The sequence below is a fragment of the Zingiber officinale genome, chromosome 6A (genome assembly GCF_018446385.1).
Source record: "Zingiber officinale cultivar Zhangliang chromosome 6A, Zo_v1.1, whole genome shotgun sequence".
Taxonomy (NCBI): Eukaryota; Viridiplantae; Streptophyta; class Magnoliopsida; order Zingiberales; family Zingiberaceae; genus Zingiber; species Zingiber officinale.
Window position 1 is genome coordinate 85180680 of NC_055997.1, and position 13796 is coordinate 85194475.

Here is a 13796-nt window from a genome sequence, read left to right on the forward strand (position 1 = left end):
GAGCATAGAGGTGCTCTGGATCGATCGACCGATCGATCCAAAGCCTCCCCAATCGATTGGGAGCAATCCAATCGATTGGGATTCGACCGTTGGCGCGGATAAAATGGTTGGCGAGCGATTCCTTCGGTAGTTCTTTGATTCTTCTCCACGGGCGATCACAGCAGCTCTTTACAGCGATCTTTTCTTCCTCACTGCCAGTTCTTGAAGGTTCTTGGAGGCTCATCCAAGTCAAGAGGCGAGTTGCAAGAAGAAGAAGAAGAAGAAGCTAGGGTTTTCATTGTAATCTTGTAAGATTCATTTGTATTTTGCTTCTTTCCTTCTCATTGTTGTACTGTGAGGTTGTAGGGCTTCTCCTCCTTCGGTAGTTACCGAAAAGGAGTGTTTCTATAGTGGAGGGTGCGTGAGTGTGTGGATCCTTGGACTATTCACCTCTTCTTGAAGTGAATACCAAGTAAATCCCTAGAGTTAGCGTTGTGTTTTTGTTTATCTTGTAATTCCGCTGCACATCATCGCAAGAAGCAAGCAACGACGAGCATGAGGTCACGCTGAGCTATTCACACCCCCCCCTCTAGCTACATTTTGGTCCCAACAAGTGGTATCAGAGAGTGGTCGCTCTTCACCGGAATCATCGTCGGAAGGGGCAAAAAGCTAGAGGGTGAAGAAGTTGGAGCAATTCTACAAGTCGAAGACTTCATTCAAGAAGCTCAACTTCAAATGGAATTCCAAGACGGACTTGGATTCGATACAAGGGTGCCTCCACCATTCACAATGATGAGCTTCGATCTTTGGAGATCAAGGATCGAGAATTTCTTGATGGTGGAGATAGAGCAATGGTTTGCTCTCATGGAAGGCTTCAAAGCTCCAAAGAATTCAAATGGCAAAATTCTCAAGATGAGCAAATGGGGCCAAGAACAAGTCTAAAGGAGCGAGACAAATGATAAAGTGACCAAGCTGATGGTCAATTTGTTTCCAAGCAATATATTGGAGCAAATTGGAGAATTTAAGGATGCCAAGGAGCTTTGGAGCAAATTAGAAACAATTCATGAGATCCCCTCCACTGTACCAATCCAAGAAGAATCAAATGAGGGTGATTCATTGAATCAAGATCAAAAAGAAGAAGAAGAGAACTCCGAGATTGAGAGGTGCTCAATATCGGAAGAAGAAGTCCTAGAAGCTTCATCATCAAAGGAGTGCAACCAAAAGAGCAAGGAAGGAGCATATTCCTTGTTTCATGTACAAGAGGATGAAGAGGAAGGTGAAGTCTCCACCTTTAGAATTGAGGGGGAGAGACCTTTGTTGACATCGGATCAAGAAGAAGGAGAAGCTTCTACATCCGGGTCAAAAGGAGAAGAAGATGATGTATCCTCCAAAAATCAAGAGACATCAAATGGAGGATCAAGTGCAATCCCTACATGTGAAGGTATAAATATTTCATCTAAAAATAAAGATCATATCATATGTTTTGAATGTAGGGGACATGGGCACTACAAAAGCAAGTGCCCTAAATTGGCCAAGAAGAAGGGTCAAGTGGCATTAAAGGGCAAGGAGAAGTCCAAAGAGACCGCTCCTGGAACAAAGAAGAGCAAGGAGCACATTGTGTACTTTTCTTACAATCAAAAGGGGCATTACCGGAGTCAATGTCCCAAGGGGAAGAAAGCGGTCAAGGCTCAAGGAGGAAGCACAACTCAAGGGGGAGCCTCCAAGGTAAAACGCAAGGTATCATTTGTTAAGCCTACCCCTTTAAATAATGGTAAAAAACATGCTAGTTCTAATTTATATCATTTTAATGCTATTTACCATAAAAATAGGAAGCATGATAGCATTAAGGAAAAACATGTAGCTTATCATGCTAAAACCACACCTAAGGTTAGGGAGATAGAGAACAACTTAGGTAATAATACTAAGAACCTTAGGTATAAGACTAAAAATAAAAAGGCTTAAGGATTTAATGAAAAACCAAAATCTAAGGATTTATGGAAAGAAAATCAAGTCTTGAGGTCAAGACTTGATACAATGGAAAATACCCTAAAAAGGATGGAAAATATCCTAAAAGGGCAAAATGAGCAAAATCTAGGTTTAGGACAACAAGGGTCATCCAAGGGTCATAGAGGTTTGGGATACAAACCTAAAACCAAAAAGGATGTGTTTTCTTACCATAGAGTTCCATATAGTTATGGAACTAACCCTAGGCCTAGTGGTCAAGTCAAAAATACAAGGGAAGTTATCCCTAGAAGTATTTTTGCAACAAAAAACGTGACTAAGACTTCTAAGAAGTCTAAGAAAGTCACAAAGAAGGTCACAAGAGAAGAAATTCCTAGAGTTGACCTAGAAAAGATGACCAAGGACTCTAAGAAGCCTAACAAGGTCACTAGGAAGGTATCTAGGGAAGTTATCCCTAGTGAATACCTAGAGAATCCAAGGAGCACCAATAGGTTTTGAGTTCCTAGGAGTATTTTCTCTACCCCTTAGATGGGATAGAGAGTGTCAACTCCGATTAGAAGGGTAGTTAACCCAACTTTGATAAAGTTGACACTCGGAGAGCATTTTCAAGGTTATTGTTAACCTTTGAAAATGAAAAGGATTATGATTTACTCTTGAAATGAGTAAAATGTGCCATAATTTGAGAAAATTGATTTTAAATTAAATTGGCATAAGTGGGAGAATCGTAAAGAAATGTCAAGTTAGGATTTTGACATTTTATTGGGAAGTTAAAGACAAATTTAAGCCTCATTTTAATTTGTTACTCTTTAAAAGAATAATTTGTGCAAAAAATTTGAGGAATATGCTTAATTTAAATTGGCACAATGTAGGAAAAGTAAAGGAAATGTCAAAATTGGGTTTTGGCATTTTTTGGAGAAATATTGGGCAATCTAGGTTTAAACTTTAAGTTAGCTAAGGGTTAAGGATACTTAGATAGTTATTCTAGGTATTTTATTTATGCTAATTTGTCATGCTTTGTTTGCCCATCATATGTCATGACATCATATTTATTCTTACACTCATGCCTTATTATGAAAAACACAAAAATATCATGTCATGTCATACATACATCATGTAGTCATAGGAAATTTTCTTTTGAAAGTTATTTCTTTTTGATGTATATCATAACGCATCATGAATTATTTTAATTCCTTGCAAACTAATGATAAATGACATTTATTATCAAGTAATATCCTTGGTGGATGCTCTTAACCTCAAAATACCTAGATAGATATGCATGATCCCTAGTTGAGGGCAAAACTAAATTTTACATCTCACAAAAGAACTATAAGGTGACTTGTATGTGTTTTAGTGCACATTAGATACAAGTGAGATGTTAGGATGATGAACAAAACTCAATATGTTGATTTAGTGCATTCTTTTGAGTTTTAGGTTCATCAAAACACATAGGTATGTGTTTTCCAATCATTGGGAAAGCTAATGTACAAGTCATGTGCATTAAGCCCAAAGAACATGGTTGGATATTGGTTTTGAAAATCATTTTAAAATGCTTTTAGAAAACCTTGATGAAGACTATATTTTGATAGTAATCATCATTAAAAAGTTAGACACAAACTAGAAAAAAACACTAAAGCTTTGACAAGTTTCAAAGTTTGTGTCAATCTTTGAAAATAGCAAGTATTTTCATAGAAAACTAGTTTTCCATGATAATATATACCCTAAATAATGTCTACAATGATTTTTATGATTTTTGGAATTTTGTAGAATTTTCTAGAGGTTTCTGAAGTTGACTGAAATGAAATTTCAACAACTTCAGACCTTCAATCGATCACCCGATCGATTGAAGGGTCTCAATCGATCGGGCGATCGATTGGGAGTGAGCTTCTCGCGAATAGAAGCTCACTGGATCGATCCACCGATCGATCCACACTAGCTGAATCGATCAGTGGATCGATTCAAGCAGGTTCAATCGATTGGGACCCAATTCCAATCTATTGGGGATGCTGATTTTGGCTGGGAAAGCTTATTTTCAGCATTCTAAACCATTTTTAGTATATAAAACCACTCCTTACCCCTCAAAACATATTTGTATATATTTAGGGGGAGTTTTCATGATGAAAACAAGGATGAATTGGTTAAGGAAGACTAAGTAGAGGTTTAGGTTGAGGTTTGGTTTCAATATTGAATTTTTGAATCTCAAAAATTCTAAATTTGGGTTTTCTATATGTTTGGGGATTCTAAGTCATTGTTGGTGCAATGACAGAAGTTACACGCATGTCTTTAGGGGGAGTTACTCTTTAAGGACATGAAAATCTATTTTTCATACAGCTTGGAAGGTGGTTAACCTTCTTTCGTGAAAATGCTCAAGGTTGAGCATTTGAATACAATGGGAAGTGGATATCTTCATTGTTTAAGTGGTATATGCTCAAGGATGAGCATTAGGAATAATGAAGGGTATGGGACCTTCGTTATAGTGTTGTGAGCAACGAGTGAAGTTGTGAACAACGTTGGGTAACTCTTCAAGGGGAGAGTTTCTTTTTGATGTGTGCTAATAGGGGGAGAATGTGTAGGGTTAAGTTAGGCCTTCATTACCTAAAGAGGGAGTTTGCCCTCTAGGAAAGGGGGAGAATGAAGGAAACCCTCATTCATACATTGGCATGAAGGAAGTTGAGGCTATGAGATTAGCCTAACTTAAAGGTATTGTCAAATATCAAAAACGGGGAGATTGTTGGTGCAATATCCCTAGGTCAAGGTTGACCTAGTTGACTGAGCTTGAATTGGTTCGAGTTTGAGTCTTGATGTTTGAGGTTCGATGTTTGATAATACATGGAGACAGTACATGGAGATTGCAGATGTAATTATTCATGTGGGGAGATTGTTGTCAAGTAGGTCAAGGTTGACTGGATACTTGATTGAGAAATCCTAGTGAGTGAAGCTAGGTTAAAGTCCTGGCGAGTGAAGCCAAGCAGTTGTGAAAGTCCTGGTGAGTGAAGCCAGGCAGAAGGAAAATCCTAGTAAGTGAAGCTAGGTGAAAGTCCTGGTGAGTGAAGCCAGGCAAAAGGAAAGTCCTGGTGAGTGAAGTCAGGCACGGAAAATCCAGGTGGGTCAAGGCTGATCAGACACCTGGTATCGGTAAGTCCAAGTGGATCAAGGTTGACTGGACACTTGGCACGAGGAGAGAAAGTCCAAGTGGGTCAAAGGGATTGACCGGACACTTGGTGAGAGAGTCCTAGCAGGTCAAGGGTGATCGGATGCTAGGCATGATGTACCAACAGGTCATGGTTGACCGGATGTTGGTTTAGGGGACTTTGGACTTGGGTTTTGGACAAAAATAATGAGCTGGATCGATCAGCCGATCGATTGGCTCATGCCCAATCGATCGGCTGATCGATTGGGCGAGTCTCCACGACAAGCCTTCTCCCAATCGATCAGTGGATCGATTGGGGAGAAGTGTCGCGTGAACAGAAAGCCTCCCAATCGATCGGCCAATCGATTGGGAGCCTCCAATCGATCGGGCGATCGATTGGGAGCCTCCAATCGATCGGGCGATCGATTGAGAGGTGGGTTCTCGCGCGATGAGTCTTGGATCAATCAGTGGATCGATCCAGGCGATTTCCAGGAGCACAGAGGCGCTCTGGATCGATCGGTCGATAGATCCAAAGCCTCCCCAATCGATTGGGATTCGACCGTTGGCACGGATAAAGCCGTTGGCGAGCGATTACTTCGGTAGTTCTTCGATTCTTCTCCACGGGCCATCACAACAGCTCTCTACAGTGATCTTTTCTTTCTCACAGCCAGTTCTTGAAGGTTCTTGGAGGCTCATCCAAGTCAAGAGGCGAGTTGCAACAAGAAGAAGAAGAAGCTAGGGTTTTCATTGTAATCTTGTAAGATTCATTTGTATTTTGCTTCTGTCCTTCTCATTGTTGTACTGTGAGGTTGTAGGGCTTCTCCGCCTTCGGTAGTTACCGAAAAGGAGTGTTTCTATAGTGGAGGGTGCGTGAGTGTGTGGATCCTTGGACTAGTCACCTCTTCTTGAGGTGGATACCAAGTAAATCCCTAGAGTTAGCGTTGTGTATTTGTTTTCTTGTATTTCTGCTGCACATCATCGCAAGAAGCAAGCAATGACAAGCACGAGGTCGCGCCGAACTATTCACCCCCCTCTAGCTATATTTCGGTCCCAACAATTTCATTCATTAGTTTAATTGTGTTGATAGTTAATCCATAGCGTAGTGTGACAATACCTTGTGGATTAATTGTTGACACTTAGTTAGATTTAATTCCAGTACTAGATTAATTTCCTACTTGCTTTACTTTTCATTTGTTAAATTTAGAATCAAAATCCAAAACCCCATTTCTATATTAAAAATCCCAAAAATAGGAATAACATATGATCCTAAGTTTATCACTTACCGTTACATTCATTGGTGGACGCCCTGAGTCATTTCTATGCTACATTAGCGTAGGAAGGGTTTGATACTTCATTGTTTGATGCACATTTCATGACAAAAGTGTGTCATAATCAAATTGGTGTCGTTGTCGAGGAGAAGTAGCGGTATTTGGTAATCTTAGGATTATTTTTCTATTTTCTCTCTTATCTTATTTTTATTTTTTATGGTTGAAAAATTCAAAAATATTGTTAGGGGCTTAATTATTTATCTCTTGTATGCATGTGTGCTATCTTGTATATTTTCTTGTGTCTTTTGATGGTATTTGCATGAGTGTTTCAGGTAAGACCAGGAAATCTGTGTGTTATCAGTAGTTCAAAGTTTCAGTGTGTTCAGGATCTCAGACTTGATGAGCAACATGGAGAAAAACACTGAAAAGACTCTCAGAGAGCTTTGGGCACCAGATTTGTCAGTTGATTCATTCTGCATCAGATATTCTGATTTGGAAGTCGACTTGGAGTTATGGCATATTGTACATCTATTACCAAAGTTTCATGGACTTTCTGGTGAAGATCCCAACAGACATCTGCAAGATTTGGAGATGGTGTGCTCTTCATGGAACTCACATGGTGTATCAGAAGATGATGTTAGACTTAGAGCATTTCCATTTTATAGCAGATTCAGCAAAAGATCGGTTGTATTGTCTCCCACTCAACTCTATCACCAATTGGATCGAGATGAAGAAATTATTTCTGGTGAGGCTATTTCCTACTTCTAGGATTGCAGTTGTTCGGAGGAGTATTTGTGGAATCCAACAATTCATAGGAGAATCATTTCAATAATATTGGGATAGATTTAAAAGACTTATTGCTAGTTGCTCTCAGCACCGGATAAGCGATCAACTACTGATTATGTACTTCTATGAGGGATTGTGTCCTATGGACAGGAGTATGGTTGATGCAGCTAGTAGAGGAACTCTAGTTAACAAGACATCTACTCTGGCCAGAGAACTTATTGAGATTATGGCGGCAAATTATCAGCAGTATGGGACTAGATCGATGATTGCTAAAGATGTTCATTCCTTTACCAGTGTACTCCCTACCAGGATCCAGTATTATCATCCTGATCCTTAGTCTTATCAGATCCATCAGTAGGACAGGTATAATTTAGTTGCAGGATTCAGGTATGGGAACACACAACAAGGGAATTCTGGGTGGTCCAAGCATTACCAGTCATATTTCAACATCAGCCTGAGCAGCATTGTAGGGAGCAGTCACAACAATATTTGCAACATCAAAAAACATAGTTCCAGCCAAGAACACATTCATTGACACAGTTACAGTTGCATTCAAATCAACCTACTACATCAATTCCTGAGGAGATGGATTGTAGAGTTTGTGATATTCCTAACTTTTATTTTGCTACTCTACATGACTCTTCTAGTTTTTTGCATCATGATGTTGTAGTTGATTCTGATATTATTGTTGTTGATGATATTGCTGTTCTAGATAGTCTTGATGTTGTAGGTGTTATTGATAATGATGGAAGTGTAGAGGAAACCCAAGAATCGCTTCCTTTGACTATTCCACCACCAGCTGAGCCAATTTAGCCTTTTATTGTATATATTGACGATAGAAGTGTAGGGGAGACTCAAGAATCACTTCCGTTGATTGTGTTAGGACCTTGATGTCTGTTAGAGGGGGGGGGGTGAATAGCGTCTTACCCAAATCGTCGCTTCCTACACTTGTTAGTGCACAACGAAAATACAAAATAAATCTAACAAATAGAAAGCTAAACCTAGAGGCAATAACCAAGACAATCAAACCTTTAACACGTTTATGTAACGTGGTTTGGAGATCACTTACTCCTACTCTGCGACTGTCCGTAAGGTGGACGATCCCGACCTGTCGGTGGATGACTCCTCGGAAAACTTCCGGCTAACTCGAGTAGCTTCTTGTGGGTGGAAAAACCTCGCCACAAACTCACACAAGCTCTTAATTACTCAAGAAGACCTTGGAGACTCTAATAGGGGTTAACCACCTCTATTTTCGTCGACCTTAACTAAGCTTCCAATGCTTGGTTATATAGGCCACGAGTTGGAAAACCCTGCCTACTAGTCGACTGCCAAAACCACCAATCGACTGCCCTCTGTGGAGATTCGACCGTTACAATCCAACGACTTGATACCAGTCGACTGATACTTCCATCAGTCGACTGCTACATACTAACCGAACGAACAGAAGTATTTTGTTCGCTCCTAATCGATTGCCCGGTCGACCGCATCAATCGACTGATGAAAACACCATTCAACTGCTACAATACTGCTACAGTAACACTACAGTGACACTACAGTAAAACCCTAATCATAGGATTTAACCCCCGAGTACATTCACTCAGCACTTGTCCTTGCCCGATCAATCTAGACCTAGCCTTCTAGTCTCCTCCATCAGCTTTGCGTCCCTCGGATGCCTCCCCACCCTTCACGTCTTGCCTTCTGGAGCTTTCATCGGTCTTGTCATTATTGTCGAGTCTTCCTTTGCTAAGAGGTCGCACCTCCGGGAATTCATCCATTGTCAAGTCACACTTGGACTTACGTTGTCAAGACTACATGCTTAGACTTACACCGCCAAAACTCATTCTTGGACTTTCCTCCTTTGCCAAGATCACCCTTGGAATTTCCTTGTTGTACTTGTATCCTGCACACTCACAATGCATATTAAATACAACAATAAACCTAACTTAAACCTTTGCCCAAATATCAAACCTAGGGTACCTAGATTGCTCCAACAATCTCTCCCTTTTTGATATTTGGCAACCCGTTTATGTTAGGGAAACAATATAGCAATAATAATGCAAATAAATATGCAAATCAACTCATGCATAAATAATGAAACCTAAATCCCTAGGCTCCCCCTTTACCTAAGCTCCCATTTGAGCTAAGATTTCTCACAAAGGTAAACTTATCCCCCTTTGCTAATAAATGAGCAATCGCTCCCCCTTCACCTAAGCTCCCCTTGAACTAGGATTTCTTGCAAAGGTGTGTAGGTTTCTCACTTAAATATAAACTTCTCCCCTTTGTCATACATCAAAAAGAGCTCTAACAATATCCCAATTATTTGACTCTTTAACCTCTAATGACCATAAACAACATGTATTAATCTCCCATAAGATTACATACATGTTCACTACTCTTTTGGTTATTTTCTAATGTCAAAAAACATTTTCAGATTGTATCAGTCGACTGTCATAAGTCCCAGTCGACTAGCATCATCAAAACGAGCTTACAGAGACATTCTGTGCTTATGAACAGTGTTACCAGTCGACTGGTATAAACTACAGTCAACTGCCCTCGTTAAAATGAGCTCACAGAGACCTTTTGTGCTCAAATACATTGTTACTAGTCGACCAGTCGATTGGTACTCTATTTCTGCAAAAATCAGACTTTTCTGACCAACTTCAGAAATGCACTAGAAATTATACAAACATCCAAAAATTCTCAAATTTTGTGGAGAAGTCTATTTTAACCTTGTATACTTGATAAAAATATATATAAAAATATATTTATCACAGATACCAGGAATAACACAAAATTCAAAACTATTTAAATAGTTCAATTGAACTTTGAACTAAAGTCTTAGTTTTGGCTTCCTCTTGATGTATCTACCAATACTAAACCATAATGCATCCCTAGCATTAATTTATATGACATCTATACATCAAAAACTAATTTTTATGCAATATGACCCCAATGTCATATTTTCATGCATGATACCATCCTAATTGTGTCAACCCACTAGGTTAGAGACTCAAGTCTATCTCCTAACTGCTTGACACATTTGATAACCCATCTACTATGGGTCCCAAAGGCTCTTCCTAACCTTAGAAATCTTAACCTTAGTCACCTCCTTTGGTGACTCATCCACTATGACTATACCTACATAGTGAATCATAGGTGACACTTGGCCTATAAACTTGACTTTCTTAACCTTAGACACCTCGTCTTTGGTTAATTTCTTCTTGTCCATAATCATAGACACCTTATTATTTCTATAATTATATGCTACCCTAACATATACCTTCTTATTGGCCTTGGATGACTCTCCCTTTCCATTATCATTTGTGTTACATCACCGTAAGTGTACGGTTAAGTCATCAGTAATAAAAGAATATCGAATCCACAGAAACTGATTATAAGCATTAAAGATGTCTCAAAAGAGAATTATCTAAACAATCGTGAAGAGATTATATGTCTAAAGAAACAACTAAAGATTGGAAGTCAAAGTTAAATGTAGAAACTTAGTTTTGTGAAGGTTCTAGGAGATTTGGTTTCTTAGTGATACTCATTAATGTAAAGCGATCTACAAATCCTATCCTCGATTGAAATGTGTTTGCAAGAAGTCACCGGTTATTTCCTGTAGAAAACACCGATCAAGGACTCATATCTAAACCTTAAGCAATAAAATAGTTATGATCCCTATGAAGTCCATTTAATGGGGCAACCTTGTCACGACGCCCCGCAGTCATACAACATAGAAATATCATCACTAATCAATTCACAATAAGATATAGAATTCAGCATATCAATCCGTCCTACTTCTTTGTAGATCCCTCCTTCATCCCCTCAAAGTAATCCCCTAAATGCCTGTTTAATGGGGCAACCCTGTCACGACGCCCCACGACAATACAATATAGAGAATTCTTCTAAAAGATTCCACAAGAAATACAAACAACCAATCAACACTACAAGAAAATTGGGATTCTACAATACTTAAACGACAACTCTTTTTTTAAAAAGCGTTGTCTATTTTTTTTTTAACAACGCTTTTAGTGAAAAGCGTTGTCTATTTCATTATTTTCTGATTAATAGACAACGCTTTTCTAAAAATCGTTGTCTATTAGTGATTTTTATGGGTCAAAGACAACGCTTTCTAAAAAGCGTTGTCTAATAGATTTTTTTTAGTATCTACGACAACGATTTTTAAAAAGTATTGTCTATTGTTAAGTTCTCGTCTAAATCTAGATTAATATAAACCGTTGGATCAAGTAAAGAGTAGAAAACCCCTAGTTTCACGCCAACCCTTCTCCATCCAACTCCTCATCTTCCGATCGTTTTTGATCCCGAACCCTTCTCCCAACTCCTCATCTCACACCGGCCTTCTCCATCCAACTCCTCCACTCACGCCCTCTCCTTCCAACTCCTCTCCGGCAAACCCCTCTCTGGCGAACCCCTCTCTGCGAACCACTCCTTAGAACTCCTTTCCGTGTGAGAAATCGACCCATCTCTTCGTCTCCTTCGCCCCTGACGCTGAGGCAGTGTGACCACGGTAGATCTCGGTGTCTTCTAGTATGCTATTGTAACCCCAATGATTCCTTATCCTAGTACCTTTTAAGTTGTTCCTCCAAGCCTTGAAACTCCTTGTGAGAGTGATTTTACCTGATATGCTACTGTAACCCTAATGACGTTGAGGCACAGAGGTAGTGATTTCATCTAGTACCTTTTAAGTTGCCAATGGGGCACTTCTTATCCTCTACAACTCTAACAATCCCCAAATGAAACAACGATGTCGACCTCGCTCAAGTCCGCGGCTCTTCTAGAGCAGATGAAGGTCCATCTAGCCACCGACGTTGGAAAGCAGATCTCCAGCAAGATAAGCCTCGTCTACCAGCTCAACATCGCCCCAAAGGTCCTTCTTTTCCATTCTGGTTCCCATTTTCCCCAAACCCTAAAAAAATTCTATTCCTTTCTCCTTCTCTTTGCAGAAGATTGGAGTGGATGAGGAGATCTATGTTGTCGATCTCAAGCAAGGAACGATCACCGAAGGTCTCTCCTTTCCCTATTTCCCATCGATTTCGTCGTTGATGTATCATTCTAAAATTTGTTGCTTTTTTTTTCCAATCCCCCTTTTTTTTCCTTTACTGATAATGATTTCCTGTCAATTGCGACAGGGAAGATGAAACCGCAGATTGCATTCGTCAGGTAATGCTCCGCCTTAAATTTATGTAAAGAAAAAGTTTTTGGGGGTTTGATTACGGATTTTTTTTCTCCCTTGAATTATTATAGAGGAGCGATGAAGATTAAGGGAAGTATAAGTGCAGCTCAAAAGTTCACACCTGATATCTTCCCCAAACCATCAAAACTTTAAACCGAAAGCCTAGTGATGCTCCCTTTAGTGCAAACTAGTGTATGCTCATCGTTCTGCCTGTTCTAGTCTTTATAAAATAAAAGATAAAGGAAATCAAAATCAGCTAAAGGTTTGAGTTGCATCATTTCACTGAACAAATCATACTCTTGTTATTTGTAGACATTGTTTTCCTAAATGAAATAATTATTGTGTTGAGGTAAGCTTATTCCTAGTTATTTATTTGTTTGTTCAGAAATTACTTCGCCAGTCTTTACCAGCTTCCAAGGCCTATTTCTACCTCTATTGTGTTTCTTGGATTGTAAATGTCGTATGATATGATATTGTTGTTTACATCGCACATTTGCTGCAGAACTTACCATTGAAAGCCATCCAACATCAGCCATTTTACCAAATCACACCCTTTGTATTTGATCTTTTGATCAAATCGCACACTATTTATTTTATACCAAATTACATCCCCATCATAAATTTTCCCATATTGTGTCTTTAATTTTCAAGCCCTCCCAGAATGAAAATGAAAACCTATTTACAAATTAGTTTGTCAATCAATTAACACTTGGATTTTGGAGGTAACTTAAAACACCAAGGATAATATCTGAAAATTTTATTGCCATTCAAAAACCACAATAGTGGAGCATGATTTGATCAAAGCCAAACACAACAGGTATCTCGTTTGGTACAATGCCCTTCTACATTTGTTATTTTCCATAGTTTTTAGGATTAGTTCTCAAGCTAAAAGACTTTTGCTTCTGCTATTTATTATTGTTGGAGGAATGGTAAATATATTTGCATTTCTCATTGTATTTGACTTTTATTTTAATAAAAAGAAATGTAGGTCAATTCCATTTTCAGTTTTTTCCAAGCAAGCTGGTGTTTTGTGTTTTTTCTCTCATCCATTGCCAGATTTAAAAATCTCAGCACCTAACCAAATCACATGAACACTAGTATTGGTGCCATGTAGCATCGGGTAAGTAAAAAAAAACATCACTTTCCATTGTTGTCTTTCAAAAATTTATTGAATTATATGCACTAATTATGTATTTGTGCATAGTTTCCATTGGATTCTCACTGTCATTGACCCTTACAATGAAGTTATTTATTTGTTGGATTCTCTAAGACACCGCATTCATGATGAGGATTGGAAATATATAGTGGAAATGTGAGTTCATATTTCTTTTTTATTAAGCATTTATGTTAATACAAAACTCATATATAAAAAATCATTAATGTATGAAGGGCCTTAAGATTGTTTAATTCAAACAAGGGAAGGAAATGTAGAAAAAAGGCTATGTGGGTAGTAGTAAAGGTATGTGTAATTTTTATAACA

At 38.8% G+C, this 13796-nt stretch overlaps 1 protein-coding gene across 1 annotated transcript; it reads left to right on the forward strand.

Annotated features, from left to right (window-relative positions):
• The first annotated feature begins 11887 nt into the window (after positions 1-11887).
• Positions 11888-12669, forward strand: LOC121994995 (sterol carrier protein 2-like). Its single transcript, XM_042548859.1, has 4 exons — positions 11888-12010; positions 12087-12153; positions 12222-12303; positions 12388-12669. The coding sequence occupies exons 1-4, from the start codon at positions 11888-11890 to the stop codon at positions 12467-12469; spliced, it is 354 nt and encodes a 117-aa protein (XP_042404793.1). The 3' UTR covers positions 12470-12669.
• Positions 12670-13796: the final 1127 nt, after the last annotated feature.

What these genes read in the sequence shown, in the direction of transcription:
- LOC121994995 (XM_042548859.1), top strand. Translation starts at nt 11,888, where the DNA reads ATGTCGACCTCGCTCAAGTCCGCGGCTCTTCTAGAGCAGATGAAGGTC. An exon ending in AGCTCAACATCGCCCCAAAG is followed by an intron (nt 12,011 to 12,086) that starts GTCCTTCTTTTC and finishes TTCTCTTTGCAG; the next exon opens with AAGATTGGAGTGGATGAGGA. An exon ending in AACGATCACCGAAGGTCTCT is followed by an intron (nt 12,154 to 12,221) that starts CCTTTCCCTATT and finishes TTTTTTTTTCCA; the next exon opens with ATCCCCCTTTTTTTTCCTTT.